This window comes from Tupaia chinensis, unplaced genomic scaffold (assembly GCF_000334495.1).
Source record: "Tupaia chinensis unplaced genomic scaffold, TupChi_1.0 Scaffold000255_1, whole genome shotgun sequence".
Classification (NCBI taxonomy): domain Eukaryota; kingdom Metazoa; phylum Chordata; class Mammalia; order Scandentia; family Tupaiidae; genus Tupaia; species Tupaia belangeri.
This window is the reverse complement of record NW_006159735.1, coordinates 1279055-1302250: the sequence shown is the minus strand read 5'-3', so window position 1 is coordinate 1302250 and position 23196 is coordinate 1279055. Positions and strand designations below refer to the sequence as shown.

The 23196-nt window shown below is 43.1% G+C and overlaps 2 protein-coding genes across 2 annotated transcripts in view; one reads left to right on the top strand and one right to left on the bottom strand.

The window, feature by feature from the left end:
* Window positions 1-662: 662 nt before the first annotated feature.
* EFCAB10 (EF-hand calcium binding domain 10) lies at window positions 663-22297 on the top strand. Its single transcript, XM_006149163.3, has 4 exons — window positions 663-808; window positions 19260-19424; window positions 19534-19621; window positions 22115-22297. The coding sequence occupies exons 1-4, from the start codon at window positions 700-702 to the stop codon at window positions 22149-22151; spliced, it is 399 nt and encodes a 132-aa protein (XP_006149225.1). The 5' UTR covers window positions 663-699; the 3' UTR covers window positions 22152-22297.
* RINT1 (RAD50 interactor 1) overlaps window positions 21904-23196 on the bottom strand; it is a 41052-nt gene continuing 39759 nt past the window's right edge. Inside the window, exon 15 of the mRNA XM_006149164.3 lies at window positions 21904-22487. Within this exon, the coding sequence (XP_006149226.1) occupies window positions 22295-22487 (193 nt within the window). The 3' untranslated portion in view covers window positions 21904-22294. The remainder of the gene's footprint in view (window positions 22488-23196) is intronic.

Genomic DNA, 23196 nt, shown 5'->3' with positions numbered 1-23196 from the left:
TCGACTGTGACGGCTCTGACAGAATAGCTGACTCCACTAGGGGGCATCTGGACACTTCCCTCCAGCACGATTTCCGGGGAAACTGCAGAGGTAGGGTGGCAGCTGCCTGGGGATTGCATGAGAGCCCAAACTGAGCACTCAGAGGTTTCCTTGCTGGAGAAAGGCGCCCTAGGGGCTAGATGGAACAGAACACAACCAGCCACTAGGAAGATGTCACCTCCTTGACCTGATATTATATTACTGTCATTTCAGTGTCATTTGAGGTTCTAGAGTTCAAAGAGCAGAGGTAGTTATTCAGGGACTAAGTAACTCCTGAAGAATAAACAGTTCTCAGGAAGACAAAATGCTTTGCACGTACAGCATGTAGGTGCACTTGGGACGCTCCACCAGGCAACCCCAGGAATTACAGAAGTTCCTTCTGTTCCTACTTCAGTCCGCGTGTCTAGCATTGGATCAGCAAGTGCTTAGCGAAGTGCCAGAGACAGAACCAGGAAAAGGCATCGGTTAGGTTCCGAGCACACCTCCGCAACTCTGCGGGCCACACACACATGCCAGCCTTTTCACCGGATGGTGAATTCCAGAATTCCGCGTTCAGGCTGCAGCTGGGGAGAAGTGCGTCACGTGACCGGACCGGAACCGGGGCGGAGCCGAAGGGCCACGACGCTATCTGGTTGCCTGGCAACGGCAGGGCCCGCCGCGATGGAGGCGGCCGACAGCAGGGAGCGCCAAGCCAGGGATTATTTGGAAAAACATCGGATCATGGAGCTGCTGAGACATCTCACCAGCGTCCTCCTCTTTGTCCGGCCGGGTAAGGGTCTGTCCCACCCGCCTCCCCGTGTGGGAAATTCGCGTACTCCATCCCTCCACGCCCGCGGTCCACTCGCTCCGGAATCCCAGTTTTCTGCGCCTTCACTCCCTGCCTGCTCCGTGTACTTGATAACTTGACCCTTCTGCAGCTAGTGAACTGTGACTTGAGTAAACTAGTACTGATTGCATGACCTCAGCCAGGTGAGATGAGACCCAGGCAGGTGGAGGACTCGAGGGAGTTGGGGGAGAGGGCCTGGGGTGCAAGCACCCGCCGCCTGTCTGCACCCTTAGTTCCGTGTGACTGCGGGCAAGACTGAAAACCCGGACGGTAACAGTACTAGTCGGATGGGAACGCGGGGAGATTACGTGAGCAATTTACGGTGTGTCAGCTTTATTCCTGGCAAGCAACAGATGTTTCCAGGGCTACTCCAGCTCTCGGAGTTTTTAACCTATTCGGGGAACTCAACCATTGGGTAAGTGCTGTAGTTTGAATGTCTCCCCAAAATTGAAGTGCCGAGCCACTGTAAGGGGGTTGGGAAGGTGAAAACTTTATCCTGTTCTGTTATAAAAGAAGTAGGGCCTTTGCAAAAAGCTGAGGCTGAAGATCATTAGGCTGGGTTCCCTGATTGAGTTCTGGTGGGTTTATAAGGAGAAGGAAGGAGACACAGCGATGGCTACTCTACAGAGGCTCGCTAGGCCAGATCCCTGGACCTTGGACTTCCAAACTGTGAGTTGTATAAACCTCTCATTTTTTTAAGTCAGTGAATTTCAGGGGTTTTTTTTGTTATTAGCAACAACATTGATGAGCATATAGAAGGGTGTTTTTGAGGAAACAGCTTTTCCTGACATTTTCTTACACACCTGAGTTCCTTGCAAAGTTCAATCTTTTATCATTTTAGTGTGGTGTATGATTACAGAGGTGAGTTAAAGGATGGTCGCATGAGGGACCAGCAGTTAGCGTCATGGCTATGTCGCTGGACTCCCACGTAGTCCACCGCGGTTTGCGTCCCTGACCGGGTGGCTTAAAACTCATGCCGCGCACGTGTGCATGCGTCCCCAAGATCCCGAGAGAAGAATGGAGGAGAAGGGATTGCAGCGTGGGTGATTTCTTGCTTTCTGTCTCTCTGTCTCTGTCTGTCTGGGGAGTGCAAGCGCCCTATAGCAAGAAAAAAACCTCTCAAAGAAAAAAAGATGGTCGCATGTCCCTCTCCCCAGGGGCAGAGGTAACTTGCTGTCGTCCTCCATACGCAGTGCCCAGAATGCCAGAATTGTCCATTTGCTTCTGTGTAAGAGAAGAGAAATACCAAATACTCCAACTTTCCAAAAGTCACCAAACTAATAGGATCAAGTATAAGGTGAAAACCTTCCTAGTTGTTTTAAAGAGATCAAGTAATTTTAAAAAGCCCTCGGTCTCTGCAGTGAGGACATAGGAAGTGAAAAGAAACGCACAGAGTTGTTTTTAATGCAACTGGGGAGAAGTAGCTATTGACCTCATTTATAAGGTCCCGGGTTTTTGGAAAAGTGATCGTTGTGCCTGCCTCTGGTTGTGATTGGTACTGTAATGTTGAGAACAGTCTTCTGCTGCTAGATGCAGCCATACTGTGTGTGTGAAAGAGAAAAACTACTGAACTGTTATTCCTGATAGTATGATTTTAGGGCACTTGTTTTTTGCAAAATAAACGTGTTTTGGGGAAGGATGGTTTTGTAGCAGTAAAACGTGATGCGCTGAGGCTGACCCACATAGGAAGGTACAAGTGGTACCTAGAGACATCTCCTCCCACCCCCACCCCAGTATACCAGGCACACGTGTGTTGGCTGACACCGGGAGTAGATCACAGGGTCAAGACCCTCTGGGGGGGCGGGGTGATGGCTCCCGCCCTATGGCATAAACCAATGGAGGCTGGAGGATTGCGACATCGATTCCATCTCTCTGTCTCTATCAACGCGCACAATTTTGGGGGGCCGGCGGGTGATGTGATTAAGGGCTCTGAACTCCCACATGGCTGACCGTGGTTCTAGCCTTGGACCTGGCAGCTTGCTTTATCACTTTCTCTCCCTCTGTCCCTCTCTGGTCACATTTTTAAAAATAAAGTAAATAAATAACTGAAGTGGTTCTTTAAAAAAAAAATACTCTATATGGGATGCTATCTCCGTCTGTCTGTCTTTGTCTCTCACACTCATGGAGGAAATAAATGGAAAAAATGTGTTTGACCTTTATGGTAACAACCTTTAATAATATCCATCCTATATTAAGACAAATTTTAGTTTTCACCATTTTAGTAGGTGATATTACATTCATCGTGTTATGTTCACTATATTAGAATAGTATTTGTCAGCATGTGTATATTTTTAAAGAATTATTTGTTTAATTTTTCTTTTTCTTTTTTTTTTTTTTAATTTGCTATAGGGTACATGCACTCATCAGAGAGAGAGAGAGAGAAGGAAAGTGAGAAAGCAAGTTGCCAGGTTCAGGACTCGGACCTTGATCAGCCATGTGGGAGTCCAGGGCCTTAACCACCACAACACCTGCTGGTCCCAGTGTGTGTATATTTTTAAAGACTTATTTATTCCCTTCATGAGAGAGGGGGAGGGAGACACCCTCAACAAGGTCTCATCACACCATAATCCATTTGCCCCCAGCCTTCCAGCCAGCCAGAATCATGCTGGGATCCAACACCCATCTTTTTTTTGGAGAGGTTTTCACTATAGGGCGCGTGTGCTTGCCAGACAGAGACAGAAAGTGAGAAATCACCCCCCGGGGGGATGGCCACGCCACAATCCCTTCTCCTCCATTCTCCTCTCGGGATCTTGGGCATGCACACACACGTGCCCGGCGTGAGTTTTAAGCTACTGGGTCCGGGACGTGAACCGGGGACTACTACATGGGAGTCCAGCGACATAGCCATTACACTAACTGCTGGTTCCCCCAACACTCATCTTTCACATGGCCTCCAGCATTGCAGAGTGGTGCCCGCTGCAGCTGGATCTGTCAACATGTATTTTTTCATTTCACTTTTATTTTTTTACCAAAGTAAATATATGAGGTTTTTAAATATTGATAATAATAATTTTTAAACTCTCTAAAGCTTATAATGAGTAACAACAGCACTCTCCTCCCCTTCCCCAGTTCCGGCTCTGCAGAATAAATTATTTCAACTCTTAGCTATATCTTTGCTATTGATCTTGATATTTCTAAATAAAAGACTTATACTACTACTTCAAAATGTTTTTCACTCCAGATTTAGATGTTTGCATTATACTGTGAAAATGTCGCTCTCAGGCCAGTGGGTGGCATGGTGGTTAAGGCAGCTGGATCCTATAGGCTGACAGTGTCAGACTCAGCACCGTGAAAAACACGCAAGATGTATTTGCGTGCAATTGAAATCCCAAGAAGAGAATGGAAGAAAAGAGGTTGCTGCTTGATCATCCCCCTAGGGGTGTTCTCTCTCTCTCTCTGTCTCTTTCTTTCTTCCTCTCTGGCAAGCACACATGCCCCACAGCAAAAACCAAAAACAAGAAAAAGGAGAAAATGTAGCTCTCTCAGACACATACACATTCACACATCTTCCAGTTGTGCTCATCTTCCCAATAAATTTGGAGCACAATTTTGGGATGAAAAGTATTCTGAATTTTTCATTTTATTATCATGCAATGGTTCATAGCTAATCCATGTAGTATAGCTATGATTATATTTCCTTTGTTGTTTTCCCTAAAGTTGATACTACTACATTTACATTTTTTGCTTAATTTTCTGTGTAATTATCACCGATTTATCCAGTCTCTTTTTCAGACCAGTGTAACTCTCTTGCCGTTACACTGACGTTCATCGGGTGATGCCCACCCCACTGCCCCACTCTAGACCGATTGCCCACCCATCCTGCTTCACAGTTTCTATTCAGGGCTCCCCTTCACTCCGATCCTGAGAATCCTCTTTGCCTCTTCTCATGTTTCATGGCACGTCCCTCCTTCTTGATTGACCTGCTCCTTCCAGCGAAACAGATCTTCCATGGCTTACTAAGACTGCGTGCTTTGAACAATAATATTTTGAGATTCACATACGCAAAAATATCTTGGGACCAGCAGATGGTGTAAGGATTATGTCCTGGACTTGCATGTGGCTGACCACAATTCTAGTTTGGACCTGGAGGCTTGAGACTCACACCGGGCACACGTGTGTGCGTGCCCAAAATCCCAAGAGGAGAAGGGATTGCAGCATGGCCATCTTCCCTGGGAGGTGATTTCTTTATTTCTGTCTATGTCTGTCTCCCTGGCAAGCACATGCGCCATACAACAAAAATCTCTCTCAAAAAAAAAAAAAAAGACTTATTCTGTCCTCAAAGCCTGATAGTAACTAGAGCGGATACAATTCCAGGTTGGAAAATATTGCCATTAGGATTTTGAGGGCATTGTCCCATTGTCTTCTAACTTTGGGTGTTGCACTTAAGTCTGATGTTAAATCGCATCTGATTCTTTCTTTTTTTTTTTTTTTTTTTTGTAGAGGTTTTCACTAAAGGGCGTGTGCACTCGCCAGACAGACAGAGAGAGACATAGAGACAGAAAGCGAGAAATCACCCCCCGGGGGGATGGTCACACTGCAATCCCTTCTCCTCCATTCTCCTCTCGGGATCTTGGGCACGCACGCACACGTGCCCGGCGTGAGTTTTAAGCCACCAGGTCCGGGACGCGAACCGCGGTCAACTACGTGGGAGTCCAGCGACATAGCCATTACGCTAACTGCTGGTTCCCTGATTCTTGATCTGTGTATGAGATGAGTTTCCTTTCTGAAAAATTTTGAGGAATGCCTTTATTCAAAATATTTATATGTGATGGAATGGTTTTGTGGCCATTTTTAATGTGTTATGCTAGGCACTTTGTGGACTTTTAAAAAATTTGTAGACTTTTTTGCCTTCTGAGCTGTATTTTCATTACCTATTTCTTTCTTTCTTGAATTGTTATTGGCTGGATATTGGACATCTTGGCCTAATTCTCTTTCTTTATGTCTTGATATGATCATTTAAATCAGAAGAATGCAATTTATGGATCTTTTGCAGATCATTTTGTGAATTTACCAAACTGTTATTTTAACATTCCTCATTAACTTACACTTTAATATTGTTGCTTACATTTCCTGGCTAGGACAACCATGTGATTTATCATCCAAACCAGGGATATTTTGAGTGAAAGTATGTGCTATTAGTATTACTGTCAGGATAGGAAACTAGGACCGTCCTAAACGTCGTGATCATCCTAATTATCAGTATCTTAAACATTATATGAATACCAAAAGTGATTTAAAATAGAACAGACAGAAGCACCGCAGCAATCAATGGGTCCACTGAAAGAAAAATTAATTTTTCTGAGTTATAGCATGAACTCACTTAGTATGACCTGCTTCAGCTACCTGATACTCCGATGCTCTCAGACAGTTCTATTTTTATTTTTAGGTTTGTGTCATAGGGCACTTGTGCTCACTGGAGAGACACAGAGAGAGGGAAAGTGAAAAATCACCCACTGGGGGGATGACCGTGCCGCAAGCCCTTCTCCTCCATTTTCTTCTCAGGGGAGATATATATATATATATATATATATACCGCCAGGTCCAAGACTCAAACCATGGTCAGCCATGTGGGAGTCCAGCACCTCAACCACCACGCCACCTGCCAGCCCCAGGATATATATTTTTTTAAGAATGATCGGGGCAGGATTATTCTAAGCTTCCTGCAAGGAGCTGTGGGGGATGCAGTGGCATGGAGGGCCAGTCCAGTCTGACACGTCCCACCCAAGGACAAGCCTGTTCTCCAGTGCATTTCTTCATACTCCCAAAGCCCCTGTGACATCTCCCCCACGCTAGATTACTGTTCTCAGATACAAACCAAAACTAATGCCCCCATGGGTTTTATTTCTGTTGTATGCTATGTTCTAAAAGAACTGATCTTAAACTTTTATTGTTGTTGATGTGTCAACCCAATGCAATGTTTAAAATTTTTTGCTTTAGTGTTTGTGGATAGACACCTTTCAGGCTTTGTAAGAGTTAGGCACCTCATAGCATAGAAGTAAGTTACTAAGGAGCTTCCAAGACTGTGAGAGGCATTGGGGTCACTGCCCTGGGCCTCTCTGGACCCTGCTTCCCCAGTCCCACCTTGCTGTCCCTGGCATTGTGCCATCAGGGCTGTTGGTGGCATCTGTGCTAGGCCAAGTACTGGCTCCTAGGTATCCAGGGTAACAGCACAGGTTAATGTATCTCTGTAGAACTCATAAAGTCAGTTTAATTCATACATGAACATGAGTTCATTTTATTTTTTATACAGCTTTTCTTAAGACATACCAAACCATTGTGCATAACTCAGAGAAATTATTCTCTTATTAAGAAAGCTACATATTTATATGCAGCCTAAAACAAAATCTCTTAATTTAGTATATACAGTTATAGACCTGTGGATAAGTCCACAGTGTTATAACAGGCTTGGCATTGCCTATGGACTGGTTCCCAGTTCATCATTAGTAGGCGTGTTCTATCATGCTGTGAGGGTACACTCCCCCCGACCCCTCCACATGTAGGGACCAATGTCTTGTGAGATTAATCTTGGGAGTCAGGCAGGTTAGCATGGAGAACAAGAGGCCCTGCCTGGGCTGGAGAGAGGTGTCAGTGACACAGATAGGGGAGTGGCAGCCCTCCTGTGTGGAGGTGGTGGTGCCAGGAGCCTGTCCCCTCACCCCTGCTCAGCGTAGTGAACTTTGGCTTTAGGGCCTATCTCTCATACATGCTGCAGCCCTGCCTCTCCACTGCTAGAAGGAACTGGGAATCTCATCTACCTCTTGGTCGATCAGTTTCTTTGTGTGAGACGCAAGTTTGCAGGCCCGTGTCCTCATACAGGCTGTAGCACTGACACAGTAATTCCAAGGAAGACCAGTCCCAGGGGTCCTGTATCTGTAGTTCCTACCTGGATTATAACTGGTATTGGGTACCTGAATTTTGATTGGTTAGCCTTAATTATAGCCTGGCATAATCATGCAGAATTTTTTCTAGTGGTCAGATCACAAAGTTCTGTCAGGGCACCCATGTTCATGGTGCTATGCTGGTCAAAATCTGAGGTTTTAAAATTAAAAAATGTGTTGTATTCATGTCTCTTAAAAAAAAAAAGAATGATTGGGGCAGCAGGTGGAGTGATGGTTAAAGGCTCTGGATTCCCATGTGACCAACTGCAGTTTGAGTCCTGGACCTAGCAGCTTGCTTTCTCCCTTTCCCTTTCTCTGTCTCTCTCTGACCAAATTTAAAAATAATAACAAATGGAAATAAATAAATAGACAACTCTTTAAAAAAATTATTTTATTTATTTTTTAATTTGACCAGAGTGACACAGAGAGAGAAAGGGAAGGTGAGAAAGCAAGCTTCCAGGCCTGGGACTTGAACTGCAGTTAGCCATGTGGGAGTCCAGTGTCCTAACCACTATGCCACCTGCTGGCCCCTCTCTTCTCAAGATTTTATGCACTCACCTGGCATGATTTTTAAGCTGACAGGTCCAGTACTCAAACCATGGTCAGTCATGTGGGAATTCAGTGTCTTAACCACTGTGTCACCTCTCAGGTTTTTTTTAAAAGAATTATTTATTTATTTTTATTTATTTATTCATTTATTTTAATTTGACCGAAGAAAGACAGAGTGAGAGAGAGAGAGAGAGAGAGGAAGGAAGCCACCAGGTCCAGGACTCAACCCGTGGTCAGCCATGTGGGAGTGTCGAGTGCCTTAACTACCAAGCCACCTGCTGGTCCCCTCAAACAGTTCTATTTTAAGAGAAATTCTGCATCACATGTGATATATAAATATATATTATACATAACATTATAAAATATTGTATTTTATATCTTTCAATATATTACCATGTTTCCCATTATTTATATAGTTTATATCAGATTTTATATACATGAAAAATAGAGAACAGATCTTCCTATGGCCATCCTGCCCTCCACACAGAATTGTACTGAAGGAAGAATGGTGATTCCAACAACCAAGACTAAGTAGAGAAGAATCAAAGAATAGACTCTATCCCATAACCCACAGCAGAACCCCTGAGAAACCTCTCTCTCCTGCTTCTCAACTGTACTATTCACGGCAGCTGCAGAACCTGCCAGGTTCCAGATCTGCCAGTCAGCCCCTCTGGCTTTTCCATCTCCCGCTCCCTATCCTGCCTTTTTTCGTAGATCTTTATTATGTCAACCAATTTGGCATTGCAAAGGTTTTTTTTCCCCTTCAGCAAAATAAAACTTTTGAACTCAGCTGGCAAAACCAGAATTCTCCTACAGAAGACATGGTGGGAGAAAGAATCTGAGCAGATGAAGCCCAAATTCCCTGTAGAAGGGGGTCAGGATACATTAATAATGTAATACTCATCACATGAATCACTTAATGATCCCATTTAAAAAATCAAGATGCTGTTACCACCCTTAACAATGTGAATTCCTTGAAACATCTTTTATTTTTTTATTTTTATTTTTTTAGAGAAAGAGATTTTTGTTATAGGGTGTGTGTGCGCTCACCAGAGGGACAGAAAGCAAAAAATCATCCTTTGGGGGCGATGGCCATGCCACAATCCCTTCTCCTCCATTCTCCCCTTGGGATTTTGGGCACACATACACACATACACCTGGTGGAGTGATTTTTGCTACAGGGTGTGTGCACTCATCAGAGAGACAGAGATAGAAAGCGAAAAATAACTCCCTATGAGGATGGCCACACAGCAATCCCTTCTCTTTCATTCTCCTTTCGGGAGTTTGGGCACATGAGCACGTGTACTCAGTGTGAATTTTAAGCCACCAGGTCCAGGACTTGAACTGTGGTCCACTGCATGGGAGTCCAGTGATGTAACCATTATGCCACCTGCTGGTCCCCTTTGAAACATCTTTACAAACTCCCAAGGTATAGAGAGAAAAACCACAGGTGAGCTAGGATAAGCAGGCAGGAAAGCTAAGGCTTGGCTGGCTATATGCTATGCACATTCAGTGCTTCTCAAGTTGCCCACCCAAGTCCTGTCATCAGGGAAAGGAGACTTGTATGTACTGTCAGTGTTGGGGACCTTAGCTTGATGTAGCATAACAAGTTTCTTTGAAATCACTGATTTTGTCTTTAAAATTAATAAATTTTGTTCTTCTGCAGGCATACCTGTTCTTCTCATTTTTTTAAAGATTAACTCATTTGAGAGAGAGAGAGAGGAGAGAGGCACTCTCAACAGGGTCATAGCCATGATCTATCTCTCCCTTGTCTTTCTCAGCTAGTTCGAATCACAGGCACATGTGTGCATGCCTAGCTTGCATGGGTCAAACCAGGAACCAAAACTTCATCTTCCCTGTGGCTTCCAGCATTGAGGAGTGTTGCACCACCACTGTGACCATCTTTTTTTTTTTTCTTTTTTGAGAGGTTTTTGCTATAGGGCGCGTGCACTCGCCAGACAGACAGAGAGACAGAAAGTGAGAAATCACCCCCAGGGGGGATGGTCACGCCGCAATCCCTTCTCCTCCATTCTCCTCTCGGGATCTTGGGCATGCACGCACATGCGCCCGGCGTGAGTTTTAAGCCTCCGGGTCCAGGACGCGAACTGCGGTCAACTACATGGGAGTGCAGCGACATAGCCATTACGCCAACTGCTGGTTCCCCACTGTGACCATCTTTGGGCTAACTCATTTTTTTAACACATTGAGTTGTCGGAAAAGTAACGATGCATTTTTGCATAGAAAAATAAGTTATGCCTTTTCTGATGACCTAATAAATGTCTTATGTTACTTACCAAGTTGTGATTGATTACAAAGACACATAGTCTTTGTTTCGTGTCTTTGTGAAGCCCTTAACATGACGACATGCATCTTACTTTGAAAACCTTGGGACTGTAGAGGAGTTACATAAAGTAAGACTTGACTGCTTGATTGGATTATTATGGTTAAGGGACCAGGTTCTTCTTGCAACCTCAATTCCAAAATTCTAAAAGCTCTGAAAACCAGAAGGTTTTCTTAAGTCATATAACAGCAAAACCTGACCTGACTTTAAGTCATTGGGTAGGAAAACCTGGCCTCACCTAAGATGTTTAGGAAGTATGTTCAAAGGCTGAGCATTCACTTCTCAGTGACAGTTCTGTGCTATGGAAGAAGGAGATAGGAATCTTTAGGGGATGGCGTTAATAACATTTGAAAAAGAAATTTTAAACAATTACTTATTTTTTTTCCTTCTAATTTCATTTATTACTTTTTAAAATATGACCAGAGAGAGAGAGAGAAAGGGATAGCAAGAAGGCAAGCCGCCAGGTCTGAGACCTGAACCACAGTTGGCCATATGGGAGTCCAGCACCTAAATCACCATGCCACCTACCAGCCTTACATTAGAAAAAAATATAAAGAGGCAATTATAGAAACCCAGATGAGAGATACTGCTTAAGAGACTTAGGATGGGGACCAGCAATTAGTGTAATGGCTGTGTCGCTGGACTACCAGGTAGTCGACCGTGGTTCGAGTCCCGGACCCGGTGACTTAAAACTCACGCCGGGTGCATGTGCATGCGTGCCCAAGATCCCGAGAGGAGAATGGAGGAGAAGGGATTGCGGCGAGGAGAAGGGATTGCAGCAAGGAGAAGGGATTGCGGCGTGGCCATCCCCCCGGGGGGTGATTTCTCACTTTCTATATCTCTGTCTCTCTCTGTCTGGCGAGCGCACACACCCTATAGCAAAAACCTCTCCAAAAAAAAAAAAAGAGAGAGAGAGACATAGGAGGAATTTGAGAGGTATTAAGAGTTGGGTCCAGCAGGTGGCATGGTGGTTCAAGTGCTGGACTCCCACATAGCCAATAGTGGTTTGGGTCTTGGACCTGAGGACTTGTTTTCTCACTTTCTCTCTCTCTCTCTCTTTCTCTGGTGAGCACATGTACCCTATAGCAAATTAAATAACAATAATAAATAATTTCTTTTAAAGAGTCTATAGAGACCATTGTAACTGTCTAGATCGAAGATGCCACCCGTATTTAAATTAGGGTATGGCAAGTCTGCAAGCTCTAGAAGCACGTTGTCTGGACTCACACTTGCTGTGTGGTCTTGGACAAGCGACCGTTGTGAGGAGTTAATGAAGTAATCCACGGGCATGTGGTAAGGGCTCAGTAAATATGAGCTATTATTACTGTTAAGATGTCAAACTTTGGGGCCAGCCAGGAGGTGGCATGGTGGTTAAGGTGCTGGATTCCCACATGGCTATCATGTTTGAGTCCCTGACCTGGTGGCTTGAAAATCATGCCGGGAGCCAGCAAGTGGCGTGGTGTTTAAGGGCGCTGGCTTCCCACATGGCCAACTGCGGTTTGAGTCCTAGAACCAGTGACTTGCTTTCTCATTTTCCCTCTCCTTCTCTCTCCCTCTCTGTCCCTGTCTGGTCAAATAAAAATAAATAAATAAAGTTAAATAAAATAATTCTTTAAAGAAAAAAAATGAAAGAAAGAGAAAATCATGCCGGGTATGTGTGTGTGCATGCCTAAAATCCCAGGAGAAGCATGGAGAAGGGATTGTGGTGTGGCTATCTCCCCTGGAGGGTGATTTCTCACTTTCCCTCTCTTTCTCAGGTGAGTGCCTGTGCCTTATGGCAAAAATCTAAAAAGCAATGTTTGACTTTGTTTCCCTTGAAAAACTGTCATTATCAACTCACCATTATGTAACATAGGTGGTTGGTAACATTAGGTTCTTTCATTTTTTAAAGATTTTATTTATTCATTTACTTATTTTTAATTTGACCAGAGAGAGAGAAAGTGAGAAAACAAGCCACCAGGTCCAGGACTTGAACCGTGGTCGTCCATGTGGGAGTGTCCAGCGCCTTAACCACCACACCACCTGCTGGTCCCTGGTTCTTTTATTTTTAAAAAGTTTATATATTGGGGTCAGCAGGTAGGGTAGTGGTTTAGGTGCTGGATTCTCACATGGCCGACTGTGGTTGGAGTCCTGGACCTGACGACTTGCTTCCTCTCTCTCTCTCTTTTTCTGTCTCTCTGGTGAGTGCAGTGCCATATAACAAATTCTAAATAATGATAATTTTAAAATTTTTATTTGTTTTTATTATTTTGATTTGACCAAAGAGACGGAGAAAGAAAGGGAAAGTGAGAAAGCAAGCCACCAGGTCCAGGACTAGAACCATGGTCGGCCAAGTAGGAGTCCAGAGCCTTAACTACCATGCCACCTGCTGGCCCCAAAATTAATAAATATTTTTTAAAACCCACAATGAGCTATCACTTCATACCACCTGTTAGAATGGTTACTATCAAAATACAAAAGAAAACAAGTGCTGGGTGAGGATATGGAGGAGAGGAGACACCTGTACATCGTGAGTGAACGTGTAAATTGGTATAATCATTATGGAAAACAGTATGACGGTTCCTCAAAAAATTAAAAATAGGACTACCATAGCATCTAGCAATTCCACTACTAGATGTATATCCAAAGGAAATAAAATCAGAATATTGAAGAGATATCTGCATTTCCATGTTTATTGCAGCACTGTTCACAATAGCCACAATATAGACTCATCCTAAGTGTCCATCAACCAATGAATGGATAAAGAACATGTACATGCACACATGAAATGCTATTCAGTCTTAAAAAATAGAAGGGAATACTGTCATTTATAATAACATAACATGTATGAACCTGAAGGACTTTTTGTTTGTTTGTATGTTTGCTTGTTTGTTTTGGAGAGGTTTTTTGTTATAAGGCACATGCACTAGCCAGAAAGACAGAGAGACAGAGACAGAAAGCAAGAAATCACCCCCCGGGGTGGTGGCCACACCGCAATCCCTTCTCCTCCTTTCTCATCTTGGGAACTTGGGCACGCACACACATGCCCCCAGTGTGAGTTTAAGTCACCAGGTCTGGGACTTGAACTACAGTCGACTACATGGGAGTCCAGCAACATAGCCATTATGCCAACTACTGTTCCCAGGACTTTTTAAAAAAGAATTATTTATTTATTTATTTATTTATTTATTTATTTATTTATTTATATTCATACATTTATTTAATTTGGCCAGAGAGAGACACACAGAAAGAGAGAGATAGGGAAAGTGAAAAAGCAAGTCACCAGATCCAGGACTTGAACCGTGATGAGCCATGAGGGAATGTCCAGTGCCTTAACCACCATGCCACCTGCTGGTCCCCAAACCTGAAGGACTTTTATGTTATGTGAAATAAGCTAGGTTCAGAAAGACAGACCCCACATGATTTCAATTAGATGCAGAATCTAAAAAAGTCAGACTCGTAGAAACACAGTAAGGTGGTGGTTACCTGAAGTTGGGGGTGGGAGGACTAGGGAGCTATTGGTCAAGGGACACAAACATTTCAATTAAACTGAGGAATGACTTTAAAATATCTATTGTATATCATTGAATACAGTTAATAACAATATGCTGTATATGTGAAAATTGCTACCAGAGTAGATTTTAAGTGTTCTTACCACAGGGAAAAATTTTAAAATGCAAGGTGAGTGGGACCAGCAGTTGGCGCAATGGCTATGTCGCTGGACTCCCACATAGTTGACCACGATTCGAGTCCCAGACCTGGTGGCTTAATCTCACGCCGGGTGCGTGTGCATGCGTGCCCAAGATCCCAAGAGGAGAACGGAGGAGAAGGGATTGCGGCGTGGCCATCCCCCCTGGGGGGTGATTTCTCGCTTTCTGTCTCTCTGTCTCTCTCTGTCTGTGTGGCGAGCACACACGCCCTATAGCAAAAACCTCTCCAAAAAAAGGAAAAAAAAAAAATGCAAGGTTAGCCAGCCTTGTAACCTAATGGTTAAGGGAACCAGATTCCATGTGGTAGACCAGAGTTTGAAGCCTGGCCCTGGGAGCTTGAAAAAAGACTCTAGGTGCATGTATGTGCATGCCCTCAATCTTGACAGGATGGAGAAATGGAGAAGGGATAGCAACATGACAACAACCCATTATGGGGTGCATCCCCCCCCTCTCTCTCTAGTGAGCACATGCACCTATGGCAATTTAAAAATAAATAAGTATGTGAGATAATTCTTAAGTAATTTGATTTAGCCATTCACAATGTACACATATATCAAAAAAGTGTACATCAAAAATAAATACAATGTTTACTTATCAATTAAAAAAATAAATTTTAAAGGGCTGGTATCATGGCTTCATTGTTGAGGGGAGCTGGATTTCATATGGCCAACCATGTGGTTCAAGTCCTGTCCCCATCAGCTCGAAATGCTAAGTGCTAGCTGGTGGTGTGGTGGTCAAAGCAACTGGATCCCATATGACAGCCTCCATGGTTCACATCCCAGTGGGTTGAAAAACATGCCTGGCTCATGTGCATGTGTGCCCAAAGTCATGACAAAAGGGAGAAGTGGAGGAGAAAGAATTATGGTGTGATCAATCCCCATGGGGGATGGTTTCTCATTTTTCTTTTCTGTCTCTCTCTGACAAGTGCAGGAGTTCTCTGGCAAAATTTAAAAAGGAAGGAACCAGCAGTTAGTGTAATGGCTATGTCGCTGGATTCCCACGTAGTCGACCGCGGTTCACGTCCCAGACCCGGTGGCTTAGAACTCACGCCAGGCGCGTGTGCGTGTGTGCCCAAGATCCCGAGAGGAGAATGGAGGAGAAGGGATTGCAGCATGACCATCCCCCCCTGGGGGGAGATTTCTCGCTTTCTGTCTCTATGTCTCTGTCTGTCTGGTGAGCGCACGCGCCTTATAGCGAAAAAACCTCTCAAAAAAAAAAAAAATTTAAAAAGGAATGCCCGGAGTGTGTGCACCAAATCCTGACAGGATGGAGAAATGGGGAAAAAAGGAATGAAGCATGACAACACCCCATTGGGGGGTGCTTTTTCTCACCCTCTTTGTCTGCCTCTCTGTTTCTGGCACATGTACAGATGCTCTGGCAAATTAAAAAAATTAATTACTAAAACACAATCTATCACAATATGTGGACACCGTTTAGGTTTTGTTTTTAATTTGCTATCCGGCACATAGGCTTGCCAGTCAGAGACAGAGAGATCTAGAGAGAGAGTGGTGAGAAAGCTCCCCCTAGGGGACATGGCCATACTGCAATCCAGTCTCAGGATTTGGGGCAGGCAGCACAGGCAGTCAGCTGTGTGGGATCCAGTTTTCACACATAGCACTTCACACTGCACTGCGAGGCGGCCCTGAATACTGATTTTCAAAGTGTTTAAAATTTATGACATTTCTGAGACAGCTGGAAATTTGAACAAAGCCTGGCTATTTGAGGATACGTTAAAAATTTTTTTTGATGGGTAAATGTTGTTGTGATAATGTAAAATAGAAAAAGTCTTTATCTTTTAGGGATACACACCTAAATATATGTTAAATTAAATAGGATCACTGTTTTCTTCCAAATAACATAGGAAGAGGTGAAAGCTGATTGACTTGTAGTGAACTAAGTGGCCACAAGCTGTAACAGTTGAAGTTGGTAATGAGTTCATTATCATTTTCTATCTATTCTATAAATGTATGACTTTCTCAATTAGAGCATATCAGTAGCTTTTTAAAAAAATTTGTTGAAGGAGGGAACCAGCAGTTAGCGTAATGGCTATGTCGCTGGACTCCCACGTAGTCGACCGCGGTTTGCATCCTGGACCCAGTGGCTTAAAATTCACGCCGGGCGCGTGTGCGTGCATGCCCAAGATCCCGAGAGGAGAATGGAGGAGAAGGGATTGCGGCGTGACCATCCCCCCTGGGGGGTGATTTCTCGCTTTCTGTCTCTATGTCTGTCTCTGTCTGTCTGGTGAGCACACGCACCCTATAGCGAAAATCTCTCCAAAAAAAAAAAAATTTGTTGAAGGACAGGCCAGCTGGCGGTGTGGTAGTTAAGGCAGCCACCATGGTTAAGGGAACCAGATTTCACGTAACTCCCTAGATCTTACATGGCCAACACTGTGGTTTGAGTGTCAGACTCAGTAGTTTGAGAAACATGCTGGGCATATTTGCATGTGTGCCCAAAAGCCAGAAAGGAGGGAGAGATGGAGAAGAAATTGCAGTGTGACCATACCCCCTGAAGGGAGCGTTCTGCCTTTTCTCTGTTTTTCCCTCTTACTCCCCAGTAAGCACACACACTCTCTGAGTTTTAATTTTGCTGCAAATCCTTCTCCACCATTTCTCCATCCTGTTGGAAGTTTGGGCACACAAGCACATATGTCCAATGTTCTTCAAGATACCAGGGCTAGGATTTGAATAGCAGTCAGCCATGTGGGATCCACACTCCTTAACCACTAGGCTGTGAGGCTGGCCCTAAAAATTTACTTACTTATTTATTTATCTATCTATTTATTTATTTATTTTAGAGATTTTTGCTACAGGGCATGTGTGCTCACCGGGGAGACAGAGAAAGAGACAGAAAGTTAAAAAAAAAAAAATCACCCTCTAGAGGGGATGGCCATGCTGCAGTCCCTTCTCTGTTCTCCTCCTGGGATCATTGGCATGTGTGCACATGTGCCCAGCATGAGTTTCAGGCCACCTGGTCCAGGACACAAATGATCAGCTACATGATAGTCCAGTGGTGTAACTGTTACGCCATCTGCTGGTTCCTAAAAAATAATTTAAGATTAAGTAGGGGCCAGCAGGTGGCATGGTGGTTACGACACTAGACTCCCAAGTTGCCAACCACAGTTCGAGTCCCGCACCTGGCAGCTTGCTTTCTTCTTTCCTTCTCTCTCTTTCTCTCTCTTTGGTCAAATAAAATAATAATAGTAACAATAATAATAATAAATAAAATTAAATAATTATTTAAAATAAAAAAGATGAAGTATAATTGGCGCAGCCTAAATGGCACAGTCCCCAGTATACTAGATAGCAAAGTTGGAAGCTACATGTCCAACCATGTTCAGATCCCTGAGTCAGCCTAAGAAGATGCCAGCTTATGGATGGGTACCCAAGATTCTGAGGATCAGAGGGCTAAGCAGAAGGGATCACAGCATGACAGGACCCTGTCGAGGGTGTTTTATTTTTCTCTCTCATGTATGCACACTATTATAAATACACACACACACACACACACACACACACACATATGTGAAACCTAAGACTGAAGTAATAAAGTGAAGGTGCAGTGGGAGTGGCATTACCATCTAAGCGCTCACTTTTACTTCCTCGGGCCTTTTTTTATCCACTGTCATTGCGTAATTTCTGGAAAGCAGACTGAACTTTTGGTTTTAAATTGTTAAAGTTGCTTAAATGAAAGATAACCTATTTATCCAAAATAGTTCTTTTATGTTAGAAATAAACTATGCTTCCTTATTGGAGGACTAGATTCATCTAACAGTCTCTGATTTTGGGGTTTGTTTTATTTTGTTTGCTAGAGGGCATGTGCACCCACTAGAAATAGAGAGAGGGGAAGTGAGAAATCAACCCCCCAGGGGGAGTGGTCACACTGTAATCCCCATCCCCTTCTTGGAATTTTAGGCATGCGAGGACATGAACCTGGTATGATTTTCAAGCTGTTGGGTCTGGGACTCAAACCATGCAGTCAGCCACATGGGACTCATTGCTTTAAACTCTGCTCCACCTGCTGACTCAAGTCTCTACTTTCATTACTCTATAGTTTATTCCTTTTTACCAGCCAACTTTCTTGCATCATGCTGTTTCTTCTATCTTTTTGGTTTTCAACCCTGTCCGCACATTAAAAGTGCCAAGGGAGCTTTTATTTAAAAACAAACCACCACTCAGGTCCACTCTGGACTTTTCCTTTTTTGGGGGTGGGGTGGGGGAAGGGGGTGTTTGTGGTTTTATTTAGACACAAATAAAACCTGCACACGAGCTGTCTGCTCATCTTTGCTGTGCAGCCTGGTGTTGGGATTGGTGACTGATGGCCAGCTGGGCTGCTCTTTCCACAATGGCCTTGCTGTTCTTGGAGGAAACGTGAGCGATCCCAGTACAGTCAGGCCTACTGCACAACAGCAGCACTTCCAGCTCCTTGGCACTGTGGGCCAGGAACTTCCAGAAGCTTCTGGGCAGCATGTGCTTTTTCTTGTTGCTCCCGTAACCGATGTTAGGCATCAAGATCTGGCCCTTGAATCTCCTCCACACCCTGTTGTTAATACTTTTGGGTTTCTGCCAGTTACGCTTAATTTTGCCATGCTGGTCTGACTGGTGCTGGATGAACTTCTTGGTCCTCTTCTTGATGATCTTGGGCTTCATGAGTAGTCTGAGGGCGGCCAAGATGCAGGGTAGGAGATGGCTGCCATGTAACAGGGAGCACCGAGGAAGAGAAAGACCATTCTGGGCTTTTCTATGCAGTCATCTGAGGTAGAGCGTTTGTTTGTGTATGTGAGTAGTTATTCATTGTCTCACCTTGCCTGCTGGACTGAATACAAGGCCTGTATCTTCAGTGCACCACCTTGAAGATAGGTGTTTAGTAACTGTCTAACTATTTCCATCTGTGACATATTTTAACTTCATATCAGAGTCTAAACTATCATTTTGCAGAAAAACCAAGAGAATATTTAATATCTCAACTGGAACGTCTGCGAATTGCCAAAGAAACAGGCGTAGCTTTTCCTTTCTTTTTGGATAACTCCAACATTGTGGCTATGTTTGAGATAATGGACTCCTCCAACAAAGGCTCCATATCATTTGTGCAATATAAAGAAGGTCAGTATCATCCACAGGTTAAGGTAATTGTTTGTAGTTATTCCCTAATTTTCTCCAGCTGAAAATATTTCTCACTTTTAAAATTTTCATTTCTTACTGACTTCTATAGCCCTAAAAACCCTGGGTCTGTGTAAGGAAGATGAAGTTTTAAAAGATGATGGACATGCAATAACTTTGGAGAAATTCAGGAATGAAGTGTAAGTTTTTTGTCTGTTTTTTTGAGATAGGGTCTATGTTGCCCAGGCTGGCTTCCAACTCTCAATCTTCCTGCCTCAACCTTCCAAACAGCTGGGATTTAAGGTGTACTATTTGTAAATGATGAGTGTTTTAATAATGCAGCATGATTTTGAGGGATCAGCAGTTAGCGTAATGGCTATGTCGCTGGACTCCCATGTAGTCGATCGCAGTTTGTGTCCCAGACCCGGTGGCTTAAAACTCACGCCAGGAGCATGTGCGTGCGTGCCCAAGATCCCGAGAGGAGAATGGAGAAGGGATTGCGGTGTGGCCATCCCCACTGGGGGGTGACTTCTCGCTTTCTGTCTATCTTTCTGGAGAGTGCACGTGCCTTAGACAGAAAGCGAGAAATCACCCCCCAGGGGAGATGGTCACGCCGCAATCCCTTCTCCTCCATTCTCCTCTCGGGACCTTGGGCACGCACGCACATGCGCCTGGTGTGAGTTTTAAGCCACCGGGTCCGGGACACGAACCGCGGTCGACTACGTGGGAGTCCAGCGACATAGCCATTACGCTAACTGCTGGTTCCCAGGGCAGCATGATTTTGAAGTACAACTGATACCTTTCGATTCCTATTTTTAAAAATTTATTTAACTTTGTTATTATTATTTTTGTTTTAATTTGCCCAGAGAGAGAGAAAGGGAAAGTGAGAAAGCAAGCCACCAGGTCCGAGACTTGAACCAAAGTCAGGCATGTAGGAGTCCAGCACATCGCAACCACCCTGCCACCTGCCAGCGCCCCCGCTTCTATCTTTTGAAACATTTCATTTCCTTGAAACCTTCATCTCCCTGTGAGGACAGGGAGGGTAGACAGTAAAGTCCCTAAGCCTAAGGAAGGGAGGAGAAAAATGCTGGATTTAGGGCCCAGGAGCAGCCTCTTCATTGTTTTGTCCATGGGAAATCTCAGCAATTTTTTTAAGAAAGATTTTTGCTATAGGGCACATATGCTTGCTGGAGAGATGTAAAGCAAGAAATCACTTCCCCAGGGGGGACGGCCATGCTGCAAGCCCTTCTCTTCCATTGTCCTCTTGGGATTTAGGGTACACACACAAAAGCACCTGGCTAGAGTTTTACGCTGCCAGGTCCAGGACTAGAACTGCAGTCAACTACGTGGAAATCCAACAATGTAACCGTCACGCCATCTGCTGGTCCCACCTCAGCAATTTTCAAAGAACTAGATGAAAAAGCCCCAATATGCTAATAGAACAGAGGGGGCTGGCAGGTGGTGTGGTGGTTAAGGCTCTGGACTCCCACGTGGCTGTCCACAGTTCCAGTCCTAAAGCTGGCATCTTGCTTTCTCACTCTCCCTTTCTCTCTGGTCAAAATTGAAACAATGATGATAATAAATAAAATTTTAAATAAATAAATCTTAAAAAAATAAAACTAACAGAAAAGCTTTGTGTTCAACACATGAGTTTGAAAAGCTGTATGTGAAATAGATGGTAATAGACTTTTTCTCAAAATAGTTCCTAAAATTATTTATTGCCAAATAAAATATTTATCAATAGTCCAGGTTACATGACAGTCTGACAGTTAGTTTTAGGTTTGAGATTACAGCATTAAAAGAATCAACTAAATGCTGAGTCTGAAGAAAAACCACTGGAATAACATTTGATAGATAATAGAAAGTCTCCATCTAAAATAACCCGATTTGTTTAAAAGTTATACTCTTTCAGTACTTACTAATCAAGAAATCATTATTTAATACAGCCCAAGGCCAAGACTAAGAAAGATGAAAAAAGCAAGTTTAATATTTTCATCTTATCATCAGTCACATAAATATTAAACAGATGTTTGAATGACATTCCCTACAACAGAGGAAAAGTTGAGGGAATGTGCCCTGGCCTGAAATGTTTCACTGAGAAAGAAAAAGTTGCTCACTCACTGAAACAGAGTAGAGCTAGGAGGGATTTTCAATGGAAAGACATCTGTGGGAAATAAACAGTCCTACCTTATTCATCATCTCATAATGTGTCTTCTTAGGGAACTAACATTGACTTCCTAAACTAGATATGGGAACCTCAATTAGAAAAATGCATTCTAAAATGATTTCTAAAAACTTGTCTGGGGACCAGCAGGTGGCATGGTGGTTAAGGTGCTGGACACTCCCACATGGCTGTCCATGGTTTGAGGCCTGGACCTAGTGGCTTGCTTTCTCACTTTCCCTCTCCCTCTCCCTCTCTCTCTGTCTCTGTCTCTGTCTCTCTGGTCAAATTTAAATAAATGAATGAATAAACAAAATTAAATAATTCTTTGAAAAAAAAATTTATTGCCTGTGTTTATGATTATCCATAACAGAGTTTTCCCTTAATTAGCACAGGAAACTGAAAAGTTGGTTATGATTTATTATCTCTGCTCCTGTATTTTCTTCAACAGATGTATTCAAGATTTATATTTATAAATGAAATTACTTTGAATTTTCATAGTTTCTGAGTTTTCTGTTTCTGTTTTTTTTAGGAACAAGAGGACTCAGGAAATATGGTTGGCATTTTAGTATCACCACAAAAAGTCTGAGAATTAATTGATTGTGTAAGAGTTTTTAGTTATCCAGTTCATTAAGTCAGAACCTCATCACATCATTTGAAATCCAACCGACTTCCTCTATGTATAAAAAATAAAAAAATTCTGAAAGACATGTTATTTCCCTGTGTTAGGCCAATTTGTCCTCAAATTAAGTAGAATCTCAACATCTTGTTGAGCCAGTTTGTAAATTCCAACTTCATTTAGTGCCGCAGCAGCAGGATGCTGCCCTGAAGCTGACTGTAGTACGTCTTTCAGGAGGAGAGCAGAACCGATGTTCAAATTCAGAATAATACAGGCTTCTTTTACACTGTTGAGGGCAAAAAAAAAAAAAAAAAGGAAATGAGATTTTCATTATCTTATCATTCAAACTGACCTATAACAATTTCATTTTGAAAAACCAAACAGTTTTCCTGTGTTGCAGGCCCAAATGTCCTCCATAAAAGTTATTTGTGTATTGATCATTTGGCTCTTTTAACTATTCAGACTACATAGCTACATGGAGTTTATATTGCATTAGATTTCTATAAAGTAATAATATTGTTTTTGACATGTACCCATTATTTCTCTACATAAAATATTTGATACTAAGAGTCTATTAAATGTAGAGTGATTTTAGGTGAGTTGGGAGATAGGAAAGAGAAAATTAAAGGATAAATGAAAGCATTAGAAAAGTAGAGCAAGCAAAAAAGCAAGTAGTCAGTCACATCTTAAATAAGTTTCCATTTTATTGGGTCGTCTGAAAAGTCATGATGTATTTTTTCTGTTTTCCTATACAAAAATGCATCATGACTTTTCTGATGACCCAATATAATATGTTTAAAAGGTATGCTTTAGGGAGCCAGCAGGTGGCATGGTTTTGAGGTGCTGGATTCCCATATGATCAACCACGGTTTGAGTCATGAACCTGGTGACTTGCTGTCACTTTCCCTCTCTCTCTCTCTCTCTGGTCAAATTTAAAAAAATAATAAATAAAACTAAATAAATACTAAAAGAATGCTTTCTAATCTCACCAATAC

Coding starts and splice junctions, on each gene's coding strand:
- EFCAB10 (XM_006149163.3), top strand. CDS start 700: ATGGAGGCGGCCGACAGCAGGGAGCGCCAAGCCAGGGATTATTTGGAA. Junction 809..19,259: donor CCTCCTCTTTGTCCGGCCGG/GTAAGGGTCTGT, acceptor ATCATTTTGCAG/AAAAACCAAGAGAATATTTA. Junction 19,425..19,533: donor ATTTGTGCAATATAAAGAAG/GTCAGTATCATC, acceptor TGACTTCTATAG/CCCTAAAAACCCTGGGTCTG.